At 46.0% G+C, this 13,584-nt stretch overlaps 1 protein-coding gene across 1 annotated transcript; it reads right to left on the reverse strand.

Moving 5' to 3' along the window:
* Nucleotides 1-9,993: 9,993 nt before the first annotated feature.
* On the reverse strand, nt 9,994-13,186 carry C1H10orf120 (chromosome 1 C10orf120 homolog). The gene is made up of 3 exons (XM_036177540.1): nt 12,990-13,186; nt 12,770-12,845; nt 9,994-10,749 (listed from the first exon to the last, which is right to left on the reverse strand). Exons 1-3 carry the CDS (start codon nt 13,184-13,186, stop codon nt 9,994-9,996), a joined length of 1,029 nt encoding a protein of 342 aa, XP_036033433.1.
* Between the last annotated feature and the right edge of the window lie 398 nt (nt 13,187-13,584).

The raw sequence follows: 13,584 nt of genomic DNA on the forward strand, positions 1-13,584 counted from the left end.
TTTCCATTGGTGACACAGTGTTCAGAGCCATGGGCTGGCAAGGGCTTGGAGGTGGGTGCAGATGCCGGGGTGGAGGTGGGGCAGGAGTCCTGTTTGCATGAAGTCTCCAGGGAGCAGTGGGACAGGTGATCACTGAAGATAAAGGAGTGCAGTGGGTTTTAAGGTGGCAGTGAATTAATGAAGCAGAGAACGGGCCTCAAGCCTCTAGGTACCGTGCTGGCAATGCCAATGTCAGGAGCCGGGCTCAGGCCCCAGCAGGCAGCTGCTAAGGTGATGCTAACTACGAACATGTTGCTAGAGTTAGGTAAGACCTCCTAGAACAAAGGACCAGAGAAGTCCAGGAGACTCATCCACAGCTGCCAGCTCTGACCAGAGATGTCCGAGAACTGCCCATCACCAGCTGTGATAAGTCTTCAGCAGCAATGGGTGGGGACAGACCCGTGAGCCCTTCCAGCATGCAGAGGAGCTAGGAGGCCACGGCATATCTTGCCACTTTTCATTCTCCTGGCCTTCATCATCATGTCCAAGACTGGGGACATTAGGGGAAAGTCCTAATGGGTCACTCTGTATGGGCAAACCTGGAAAACATTGGCAGCACCATGAAATGGAGACTCTAGCCTGTGGTTAGATGTGAACAGATGTGGACCTATGTAAAGCCCAGTGACTGCATGTTGGGCAACACCCTCAAAGGAATGATAGGCACACAGTGGGTAAAAGAACAGGACACATCGAATCTGTTTTGAGCTGTCTTGCACCTTTCTGGGTCAGAGCTTGACTTCCAGTCCCTTCCAAGCAGGTAACTCTCCAACACCCTTTTGCCATTCCAATTGTGGAAGCTAGAGGGCGCTACAGCCCAACATCAGTGCCATTTTATTATTGGGCCTCCCTCTCACCCTCTCTTCCTGTATGAATGGTGTGCATATGGATATCCCCCCTGCCTTGTGTCTTCTTTGATAGCTCCTCATTTTATTGAACCTGGAGCTCACCAATTCTCCTGGGCTAGCACCTCAGCTTGCTCTGTCTTTATCTTCTCAAGTGCTGGGTTTAGAGGCAGCTGCCATGTCCACCCGAAGAAGCCTCTTTCTTCCTTTAGCCGAGGCTGTCTGTGACTCTCTAGCCCCTAGACTGATTCCAGGCTCCCCAGATAGACTCCAGGAGAATGGCCCAGGCCACCCTTTCATCCCCAAGGAAGTTTACAGATCTCAGGTTGCCAGACTCTGGGGCATCAGGGGACTATTGGGTTCTAGCACTTTGCAACATATCCTCCACTGGTATAATGTGTGCACCTTAACTTAATATGCCCCTCCTTCTCTATATCCTCAGAGTCACACATTCCTTCTAAATTCTCTCCCTCTCCTTGCCACCAGGAATCAAGGACAGCCTGGCTGTGGCCTCTCATCAACCACCAGACCTCTTCCTTCCTCTGACACCCGTAAGAAGGGACTGCTACTCTGCACCATGGGCCAGAAACCTCTGTGCCTGTTTGTTTTCTGTCTTGTTTCCAGACACAAGCCAGGGTCATCTGGGAAGAGGGAACCTTAATTGAGAAAATGCCTCTATCAGAATCGGGGCATTTTCTTTATTAATGATTGATGTGGGAGGGCCCAGCCTGCTGTGGGTGGTGCCAGCCCTGGGCAGGTGGTCCTGGGCTGTCTAAGAAAGCAGGCTGAGCAGGCCACGGGAGCAAGCCAATCAGTGGTGTTCCTCCACAGCCTCTGCTTTGGGTCTTGCCTCTAGGATCCTGCCTCAGTTCTCCTAGGTGGTAGACTCTTGCCTGTCAGCCAAATCCACCCTTTCCTCCCCTAAGTTGTTTTGACATGGTGTTTATCACGGCAACAGAGAAGCAAAGCAAAAGAGTCCCCTTTTCAGATCCCCTGTCACATCCTCTCTCTGCAAGCCCATGGTGCTAATAATTCTTCCAATGAATCACTCATCAAAAGGACGGTCCTCCTCAGTGTCCCCTGAAACTCAAACCGGAAACATTTCACTTACTAATCTTGTCCCTGTGACGCATGCTGCAGGGATAAGGAGTTTATCCCGGTCGCTGCTTCAGGGCGTCTGGCTCATGGCGGTGGGAGGGCACAGTAGTAGCAGGAGTGGTGCCGTATGAGGTAGGCTATGGTGGCGCCCACACCAGGAAGCAGGCAACAGCCCCGGAAGTGGATCAGACCATGATCTTCAAGGGTGTGCTGGCTAGTTTCCTGAAAGGAGGGAGAAAATTGACAAAACACCTCCATAAGATCAGGCTATAGGCAAGCCTGTGTGGCATTTTTTTTTTATTAGTGATTGATGGGGGAGGGCCCAGCCCATTGTGGATGGTGCCACCCCTGGACTGGTGGTCCTGAGTTGTATAAGAAAGCCGGCTGAGCAAGCTACAAGGAGAAAGCCAGTAAGCAGCACCCCTCCATGGCCTCTGCGTCAACTCCTGCCCCGAGGTTCCTGCCCTGTTTGAGTTCCTGTCCTGAGTTCTTTGGATGATGGACAGTGATCGGTAAGTGTAAGCCAAATAAACCCTCCTCATCTTGCTTTTGGTGATGGCATTTCATCACAGCAATAGTAACTAAGGACAAAGGACATGCTGCAGTGACCCATTCCCTCCAGCCTGGTCTTTTGGCACCACCAGCCACATGAGTCTGAGGGGAACACTTCAGGCTCAATTCTTAATAGTTACCAGATTGTTTCTATGGGACAAAATAAGAGCTAGGTATGTCCTATTCCACTGTCTTGCTTGTAATTGTCCCCTACTCTTAAGTGACAAATTCTTCAGCAAAAATAGAGGTGTGATTTGTGTTAACCCTGAGAATAGTAATAAGAGATATGTATATCTCACACGTGTGCTGCACAGGATCAGCGGAGATAGGAAGGGCAGTGTGGATATCAGATTGACTTTTTTCTCACTGAGAGAAATAATTCCTAAGTTTGTGACATTTACCTTTGGCTCGCTATGAGCGTGGTACTCATTAAGGCAGAAATGTAAGTGGCTAATGCTTTTCTCTGCATTAGGAGCCTTTGGATATCATCACGGCTCTTAAGAGGAGGACAGCTTTCTAACTCTTGAAAGGCAATCTCTCTCCTCTTTGAAAGCATTTCAGGTTCAAAGAGGGGAAATTTCCCCTCTAAGCAGGAAAGGGTACCTCACACTCTCCACAGAATATCAAAAATAACTGAAACAACCCCTAATAGGCAGTGAGTTGGATTGTTAGAAGCTGTGAGGGGAAAGGCTTTCACAGTAATAGCTGATTTAAAAGCTAAAAGCTGTGCCCCTCGCCGGGCAGAGGATTTAGCAAATGGTAAGTAACAGGCTTATTTGAAGTGCAGGGAACATCCAGGATGCATTTGGGTCTATACACGTGTGTTCCACCGTGAGCTCTTCATGTTACAATTACTGTAGAATACTCGAGGAAAATAGAAATACAACCCGGGCATTGATTAATCTCTGTAGGAATATGGATATTTTCCCTGAGAACAAAGTCTTTTGGACTTCTGAGTCAACATTGCTTAGGTTTCTGTTTGTATCATAGATTAGCAATAATCACTCAGAACAGCATTGTGGTTATTTGTTCCAAGGAGAATGAAATTGTCAATGTAGTTGCTAATAAATGTGTGGTTCATTTATTTGAGCTGTGTCCTGGTTTTCCATGCTTGGTTGAATTTTTGAAAGCTGAAATGGTGGAGTTCAAAGTCAGGGGAAAAATTAGGAATAATTTCATGTAAATCTTCAGGATGGATATTCTTTTTTTTCATTTTTCTTTATTAAGAAATTTTCTTGATCCAGCTGGGATCTCCCACTCCCCTAAGCTCTCTTTCCCTCTACCCTTGCCTTCCATTACTGTCCCCCCATCACGTCCAGTTTGCTCATATAGATCTCATCCATTTCTCTGTCATGGGCAATCCCTGTGTCTTTCTTAGGGTCCTCTTTTCTAGGTAGCCTCCCTGGAGTTGTGAGTAGCAGTCTAGTCATCTTTTGTTTTACATCTAGTATCCACCTATGAGTAAGTACATACCATGTTTGTTTTTCTGAGTCTGGGTTACCTCACTCAGCATGATTTTTTTCTAGATCCATCCATTTGCCTGCAAACCTCATGATGTCATTGTTTTTCTCTGCTGAGTAGTACTCCATTGTGTATATGTACCACATTTTCTTTATCCATTCTTCAGTTGAAGGGCATTTAAGTTGTTTCCAGGTTCTGGCTATTACAAATAATGCTGCAGCTGGATCAAGAACAAGAACAAGGAGAACAAGGAAAAAGAGACCATGATAAATAAAGACCCCATGGGAATAGGAAGAAGCAAAGTGCTAGAGAGGTCCCCAGAAATCCACAAAGATACCTCCACAATAGACTACTGGCAATGGTTGAGAGAAAGCCTGAACTGATCTACTCTGGTAATCAGATGGCCAAACATCCTAACTGTTGTGCTAGAACTCTCATCCAATGACTGATGGAAGCAGATGCAGAGGTCCAAAGCCAGGCCCCAGGTGGAGCTCCAGGAGCTCAATCGGCAAGAAAGAGGAGGGATTGTATGAGCGAGAATTGTTGAGACCATGATTGGAAAAAGCACAGGGACAAATAGCCAAACTAGTGAGACCATATGAACTATGAACCAATAGCTGAGGAGCCCCCGACTGGATCAGGCCCTCTGGATAAGTGAGACAGTTGATTAGCTTGAACTGTTTGGGAGATCCCCAGGCAGTGGGACTGGGACCTGTCCTTAGAGCATGAGCTGGCTGTTTGGAGCCTGGGGCATATGCAGGCATTTGCTTAGCCTGGGCTAAGGGAGGAGGGGACTGGACCTGCCTCAACTGAATCTACCAGGCTGAGCTGAATCCCCAGGGGAGTCTCTGCCTTGGAGGAGAAGAGAAAGGGGAGTGGGCTGGGGGAGGGGGGCGGGAGGAGGGAGAACAGGGGAATCTGTGGCTGATATATAAAATTAAATTATAAAATAAAATTTAAAAAAAATGCTAAAATATTAAAAAAAAATTTTCTACTCACTCTACATACCACCCACAGATCCCCCTCCTCCCTCCTCCCACCTTCCAGCCCTCTTTCCCAAGCCACCCCAGATCCCCACATTTCCCAAATCGAGGTCTCCCGTGGGGAGTCAGCAGAGCCTGGCACACAGAGCCTAGGCAGGTCCAAGCCCCTTCCCACTGCACCAAGGCTGTGCAAGGTGTCACACCACAGGCACCGGATTCCAGAAGCCTGCCCATAGACCAGGGACAGATCCCGATCCTCCTGCCTGGGTGCTCCCCAAACAGTTCAAGCCAAACAACCATCTTCTGTATCCAGAGGGCCTAGTCCAGTCCCATGAGGGCTCCACAGCTTCATGGGCTTCCACTAGTGTGGCTGGTAACAGGATGGGCATTCTTGAAGTGGAATATTTTGCATGGTTTCCTCTGATTATTCTTGTTACTTTTTTGAATGAGATTTTTGGCAGCTGTGACTGCTTTGGAGATTTTGGTGAAGAACTAACTGAGCTGAGCACTAATCTCTACCTCCCTCTACCACATACACACTATCTGTCTGTCTGTCTGTGTCTACCATCTATCTATCTATCTATCTATCTATCTATCTATCTATCTATCTATCTATCTATCTATCTATATCTGTTATCTATCTATCTACCTATCTATCTACCTATCTATCTATCTATCTATCTATCTATCTATCTATATCTGTTATCTATCTGTCTGTCTGTCAATCTATCTCTATCTATCTCTATCTGTTATCTATCTATCATCTATCTGTTATTTCTCTATCTATCTATCATCTATCTGTTATCTTTCTATCATCTATCTATCTACCTATCATCTATCTATCTATCTATCTATCTATCTATCTATCTATCTATCTATCATCTGTCTGTCTGTCCGTCCGTTCGTCCATCTGTCTGTCTGTCTGTCTATCATCTATCTACTATATTTTGTGAGAGAGACCTGGAAGGAGCTTCTTAACCACTTACCTCAGCTATTTAGCATCTCCCAGAGTGAACAATCTGAGAAAGTGTTCTCAACCTGGGGGTGCCAGCAGGTAACAGACTGTGTTCTTCTGACTCTCTAAGAGGCAGGCACTTTATGTATTTAGGACCCATTGTAGTGGTAGGTCTCAGAAAGCCAGTCTCCAATGGGTAACTTCTAAAATGACATACAAAGGCGGCAGCCTGACAGCAGTCAGATGCCCTGGCATTCCTGCATGCCCTGGTCTTGCTCTAAGAGCTGCCCTGCCCCTTGGTAGGCAGCAGATGGTGAGCATCTCTGCTCAGCTCCCTAGCATCACACTTCACTTTGTTTCCTTGTTCCAGGGTTTATCACATCCATGTCTGCATCAGTCACAGATATGGATGGTGGGGCTCCTGGCACCACTTATACCTTCTCTTCATTGCTCTTGGGCTAGTTTCCAAGCAGAGTTTGGACTCAGTTTCCTCTTGGGCACATTGGCTAGTGGGATAGGAATGGATAGCCGGACAAACTGGAGTTCCCTATTAAGATAAAGGGGGACCGTGCAGAGGAGGCTGCTTATAACACACCCTTCAGCCCTTCCACTCATCTTTGTGGGATGAAAGTGAGGCTGCTGGGGAGGGGATAGGGCAGCCTTGGGGTAGCACAGAGAGTAGATGGGGATGGATGATGTTAGGAGGTCTGGACAGATAGATGTCTCAAGTTTTATAGGGAAGTAGAGGAAAGACCCACAGGAGAGATGCGTGAGGCTGGTTAAGGACAGTTTTAGAAACAGTGTGGCTAGGACAATGAACTGGGGCACAAAAATCCCCAGAAACAAAGTCTAATCCAGATGTTTCTGCTGAGAGGACATTGTGACATGGAATGCCAAAACTTTGATTTCTGGGTGTCTCTGGAAAACACAGTCTTTTTTTTTTTTTTTTTTTTTGTCTCCCCAGGCAGCCACAACCATGTGTTGTGAAATACTATTTTCACTGGACAAAGATGTGTTACATTTGTTTATGTTGTGGAATATTACCTTAACTGTGTAAAGATGTGTTGCTTTTGTTTATGCTGCATTTGTTTAATTAGGTAAAGATGTGTTGCATTTGTTCACTTTGCCTGCCTAAGGTACCTGGTTAGTCTAATAAGGAGCTGAATGGCCAATAGCTAGGCATGAGGGGCATAGGTGGGGCTGCCATGCAGAGAGAATACATAGGAAGAGGAATCTAGAAAGAGAGGAACAAGAGAAGGAGAAGGGAGAGAATGAGGGATATGCCTGGGGCCAGCAGCTCATATCTGGGCAGATAGGCTGATACTTCAGTATTTCCCCGAGGGATAAGCTTTACATGCTGAGCTCTTTCTTTCTGGCCTTGCTTGGAGGCAGCAGTAGTCTTGCTATGGGCCCAGCCTGCTCTGTTCTGAGGTCAGAATGGCATAGCACAGCATGCATCCCAGGACACGGTCCACCGTTGTCAGACATTGGCAGGGGTGAGGATGGGAACTTCAATCTTGTTAAGCAGCCCTGCCCTAAATAAATAATATTATGGAAGCAGAGGATGGATGGGATGGGAAGCCTATGGTCTTTCATGTTCTGTTGTGGGGCTCATCTACCACTAGGAGAGGAAAAAGAGTCGACCCACCTGGGTCTTGGGTCCTTCTTTCTCACCTATAACTTCAGCAGAGCTCAGGCCAGTTGCTAGAGATCTACAAATGGAGGGATTCAGTTGCTTTTGACTATATGTTCAGCTTTTCCCCTCTGACTCCATTATTTTATTAATTTAATCATGTCATTAATGTCCATTAATACCTTATATGCCAGTTTTATTGATATATAATTTACATACCATGCAATCTACCCACTTAACACATAACCCAGGGATCTTTAGACTATTGGTGAATGGTCCAGCATCATCACAGTCAGCAGCCATAGTCAGCCTTCATCCCTTCCAAAAGAAATACCAAGTCCACCACAACTCACTCATTTGCTCCTTCCCTCACTCCAAACTCCAGTAACCACAAGCCTCATTTCTCACTCTGAATTTCGCTCTTACGGGCATTACACACAAGTAGAAGCAGAAAGTGTGTGGTCAGTTAAGGCTGTCTTCATGCGCTTCGCATGATATTTCTATATTTATGACTGGATCTTGATCAGTTCCTACTTTCACACACCTGAAAAATATTTTATTGCATGAACATTGCCACTTTCATTTTACCTTCCATCATCATAGGGGCATTTTGGTTATTTCCACTTTTGAGGCTACTTTAAGGAACTATGTTATGAATATTCATGTACAAGGGCTTGTATCATAGACTTTGTAGCCATGGACACTGCCCTGGAAATGAACCATGAGGATCCTAGTGTGATATGTAATAAATGGAGATTTATGCTCCCAAGGGATCAGCTCCTAGATCTTTGCTGTTCCACACGGGCTTGTTTCTGTAGCTAGAAGGACATTAAAAAAGAGTTCTTGTATAAATTGGTCAGGGGCGTGGGAGTTGGCCCTGGTTCTGCCATTGAAATCTAGTAAATGAAGGCAAGGCCTTTAGTCTCAGTTACTCACCTGTCTTCAGATTCCTAGACTGTCTCACTTCCCAGGTATGAGGCCTGAATATTAGAGGAGGCTGGAAACCTTAAGCAGGAAGTCATGTTGGACCATGGTCAACTAGTTATGCATCCTTAGAAACTTTCGGAATAGAAAAGAAGGAGCTATTGTTTCCCAGAACCTTGTTGAGAGAGGCAAATGTCTCTAGTCACTTTACTCTCCTTTTCTAAACCACCCAGAGGACCTGGTAGTACCCCCAGAAGCTTCACCCTGGCCAGTGTCACTCAAGGTGAGGAGACAGATTTCAGTGGTATCTCACACATAGCCCCAAGCCACCAGGCTGACTTCTCCCTGTTGCTGGAGCCAAGCCCTGCTCAGGATGACTGTCTGTAGTATTGCTGACAAGGATAGGTAGTATGTAATTCCTGAATCCTCTCTCCTCCCTGAGACTCTCCACTCACTGTGCAACTTCAGAATTTCAGAATTTTGTAGTTTGCTTGGTACAAAGAAATCCCATGGTAGATAGGCTGTAAGAGACTCTCCTCCAAATGAAAATTTCCTCTTTAGTGCAAGAGAAGGAAGGGGTAAAGAAGAGATTGACTGTCACTGGGAAGATGCCTTCTTTATGGGTATGTGTACATATGAATGTGTGTGTGTGTGTGTGTGTGTGTGCAAATGTGAATGTACTTTTGTGTGTGTGTGTATGTTGAATTTCTTTTATTTTCCACTAGTCAAAAAACAGATTACAAATTGGGCCTGGAAGCATAAGTTTAAAATCTGAGTTACTTGGAAAGGGAATGCAGTTCAGTCTGGACAACTTAGTGAGATCCTGTATCAAAAACAAAAAATAAGGGGCTGGAGTGGTGGCTCAGCAGTTAAGAGCTCTTGCTGTTCTTCCAGAAGACCTGGATTTGAGTCCCAGCACCTACATGGTGGCTCACAACCATCTCTAACATTAATGCCAGGGGATCCAACACTCTCTTCAGGCCTCCATGGGCACCAGGCACAAAAATGATACATAGACACACATGCAGGAAACATCAGAGCTTTGTCATTGGAGGGAAACCCCTTGATTTGCTCTAAATCCCCCTCTCCCCCAAAAGCTGAAGTTCCTATCTATGCCCAAGGCTCAGGTTGAGCCAGGAGATACTTTGGAGGAGGCTGAGAATCCATTTCTTGTCACTCACATTTTGGATTGCCTCTTAGTGCCAGGACTCAGTATTTGATGGGCAACTTCAGTTTTACAGCGAATACCCAGGATCAAGAAAACAGCCTGGTCAGTGGGGGCAAGCCCATCATTTAGAACTTAATGATTTGGTGAGGTGGGAGCTATACTCAAGAGTTGCTGGAAACAAGGAAGCCTTAGCAACAGGGTCTCATCTTGGAGACACTGTGGAACAGAGCAGGAGAAGCCAAGGAGCTCAAAGGAAGAGCAGAGAGGAAGGACCCTGGGACACGTGTGCAGGAGAAATGAAGAGCAGGACCCTTGCTTATGCTCTGGGCTCTCTAGCTTCAATACGGGCAGCGAGCAGCGCTGTGCTTGAGTGCTTTGCGGGCATCCTCTTCTGGCAGCCAGTAGATCTTAATGGCATCATTCGGGTGGATTCCGCGTGATATAAAATCCTGGTTCATGAGCATCAGGTCTCCAGGAAAGCCAGTGATGGGGAAGAGGTTTCTGTTCGTCAGGCCCGTGATGTGCCGCTCCTGTCTCTTCACAGGGAGGAACGTTTTCCGATCATTCCGATGACATACCAAACACCCTTTGGGTTCTTCTGACTTGAAGATTACATTCATTGTGATTTCTCGTGGGTTTGTGGGTTTGAACTCTGCCTCCCCTTTCTCCTCTTGACCGGCTCTATCAGAGATATCTCTGTCATACTTGGCCCCCTCTTCCCGGGACTTGTCTGTTCCTGTGGTACCCTCCTCGGCTCCAGACAGCAAAGTGGCGCTCCGGAGCCGTTCGAGGTATGGAGAAAACTGCTTATTTCTCAGGGCTCGTGCGAGCTGCATCCTTTTTATATGTTTATCGATGTTGATCACCTCTCGGTGGGGCATTTTAAACTCCTCTGCAGGTATGACCACCTTTGCTGTCCATATTTTTTCTGGGGGTCCACACACAGTACAAGGAGAAGAGGACTCTTTCCTATATTTTTTTGCCATTTTGTAGTCTGACGACTGTGCCTGTAGCTCTTTCAGCATCCTCCACTCTTTCCTCTGCTGGTCAGCCAAATATCTTCTTGTTGCTATGGTGTGAACACCACCGAGATGCTGAACATAGAAAAAAAGATGGTTAAAAAATCTCAATACCTAGGGGTAGGCAGCCACCATGGAAAGAATTAGCTAGTGGCTGATTCTCCTCCACTGCTAAGAGCATGGAATCCCTTATTAAATAGGAAAGCGGGTAGGCCTTGGGAATCACATAGGCCTGGGTTCAAAGCCTGGCTCTCCTTCCATCCACTGTGAATTTAGAGTCATTTTATTGACCTTACAAAGGTTATTGTGAAGTCTCAAAAGATGATGTGTGAGAGAGCAGCTAGTGTGTGTGTGTGTGTGTGTGTGTGTGTGTGTGTGTGTGTGTGAGTGAGAGAGAGAGAGAGAGAGAGAGAGAGAGAGAGAGAGAGAGAGAGAGATTTTCTTATCACTGTGACTAAATAATACCCAGCAAGAAGGAGCCTAAGGGAGGAAGCATCTTCTCTGGCTCACAGTTTGAGGGGACACAATTTATCATGGTAGGGAGGACATGGTGGCAGGTGGCTCCATGGTGGTGGGGGCGTAGAGCAGGTTGCCTACATCTCAGGGGATTAGGACAGGAGCAAAGGCCAGGCAAAAACCAGAAGGCCCACCCTCTTAGTGACCCCATCCTTCTTTAGCTAGACCTCACCTCCTAAAAGTTCCATAACTGTGCCAACTAACTGAGAGCCTTATGTTGAAAGGCATGAGCTTCTGGGGACAGTTCATACTCAAAGTGTAACACAGTGCCCAAAAGAAGAGCTGAGGACCCAGAAGCTTCATCTTTATCACTGAGATTTGCAGCTTATCCTTATTTCTGTTTTTTCCATTTTTATTTTTTTGACTAGTTTTTTTAAAAGATTAACTTTGTTTTCAATTGTGTGTGTTTGCACGTGTGTGTATGCGTGCACACGTGCAGGTAACTGTGGAGGTTAGAAGAGGATGTTGGATACCCTGGAGCTACAGTTATGTGCAGTTGTAAGTTGCCTGACTTGGGTGCTGGGAACTCTGAAAGAGCAGTTTAGACTATCTTTCCAGCTCCTGATTTTTATTTTTTGACAGTTTCATACAGGTGTATAATGAACATTTTCACCTGTGACTTGCTCTCATCTCTCTCCCAATCTCACTGAATTTCTTCTCCTTCCATCTAAGTCCTCTTTTCGTGTCTTTTTTCTTTTTGTTTCTTTGTGACCCACCACCTCTAATTTGAGTTGTTCACTTGAGCATCGGTAGAAGGTTTTTCCTGGGGCACAGACAACTTACCAGTGGTTACATCACTGAAGAGAATGACTTCTCTGTCCCTGCCCCCACTATTAACTGCCTAGAGAGAAGTGAGGCCTTGTGAGACTCTCCCCTACCGTGACTAAATGTTGATGGGCGCCATTTGTGCAGAGCTTGTGTGGTATTGAAGGACCAAGAATTAAAACACTCAGCCTATGGGAGACATGTCACACTCAAAGTACAACATAGTGCCAGGTAAGTACTTAAGAAATGGCAGTTTCGTAATTTATTATCACAGTTATATAAAACACAGTGTTTTTTTAGTGTGTGTTTCTGTTTGGTATAAGTATTGCCAACATACAGGGGGAGGGTGTATGTCCTGTGCATATGCATTCAGAGACTAGAAAACAACATTAGGTGCCTTCGCCTACCATTTTCCTCCTTATTCCTTTGAGACACAGTCTCTCACAGAACTAGAAACTTGCCATTTTGTTCAGGCTGGCTGGCTCCATGGTGGTGGGGTCCACCTGTCTCTGCTCCCAGGGTTATAGTACATGCAGCTATGCCTGGCATTTTTATATAGGTGCTAAGGATTCGAATGCAGGCCTTCATGCTTACACAGCAAGGGTACTCAACCTCTGAGCCATTTTCCAGCCCTGCTTATGGCTGCACTCCTGATTGGGATGTTCAGAGAGTGAAATCTATCAGTAGACACAGCTAACAGGAGCTATTGTGGAAAAACACGTCTGTGACTGGTGGATTTTGAACCCTGGGATTTCCCTACCTCTGCAAGCAGACTCTAGAGGGACTCAGTCCATGCAAACTTGAGGGCACTTACCAGGATCTCTTGTTCCATCGGAGAATATTTTCCAAGGGCAATACGTGGGTCTGATTTGTAGAATGCTGTCCATATCCTGGAAGGCAGAGGGGCAATGAGTTAGAGCACTGGGAAGGGTCTGTCTGGTGTCTTTTCGTGGTGAGAAACCCACAGGTGGTAGTTCTATATTAACTAGGCTAAGGACACCTAGGAAAGGACTGGGTCCCCAAGCCATACTCACCCCAGAGGTGAGGGAGTGCAGAAGTCCTCTTTCTGGTATGGAAAATCTTGAGCTGCTAAGGGATAGCTGACACTGGGGACCTTGGATGGCTTTTTGTTATCTTGCTCTTCCTCAGCAGTGGTCCCTTCCTGGACCTTCAGGTGTGCAGCTCTCTGGCTTCTAAACCTCTGAAAGCGATTTTCCCACTCTTTAATCATACTCTGGCAATAGGTTAGGGCAGGAGGTATTACTGCCTGGAGTTTGTGTCTGAGACAGTTCAATGGGAGCTCAAGGGACAGTCAAAGCTCTCAGCATGTCATAACTGGCTTAGGCAAGGCCTGATTGTGAAGTCTGTTAAATGACTCTTGGGTAAAACACTGCCACTCTGTGGCAGGCTGGAGCAGAGTGTGACTGGGAGGCAGTGCAACTTCTCAGTTCTTATGGGATGAAGAAAAAGACTTTGCATCGATACCTATTTAAGATGGTTATAGGGGTGCTGTTTTTTCCTTAATAACTATGGGTTTTCTTTCCATATTTTTGGTCAAACAAATTACAAATATTTACTCCTATACCTTTCTATTAAATGTTTTACACACACCTTTCTATTTTTATAACT

This window comes from Onychomys torridus, chromosome 1, assembly GCF_903995425.1.
Source record: "Onychomys torridus chromosome 1, mOncTor1.1, whole genome shotgun sequence".
Classification (NCBI taxonomy): Eukaryota; Metazoa; Chordata; class Mammalia; order Rodentia; family Cricetidae; genus Onychomys; species Onychomys torridus.

Coding starts and splice junctions, on each gene's coding strand:
- C1H10orf120 (XM_036177540.1), bottom strand. CDS start 13,186: ATGATTAAAGAGTGGGAAAATCGCTTTCAGAGGTTTAGAAGCCAGAGA. Junction 12,846..12,989: donor TGCACTCCCTCACCTCTGGG/GTGAGTATGGCT, acceptor TCTGCCTTCCAG/GATATGGACAGCATTCTACA. Junction 10,750..12,769: donor CGATGGAACAAGAGATCCTG/GTAAGTGCCCTC, acceptor TTCTATGTTCAG/CATCTCGGTGGTGTTCACAC.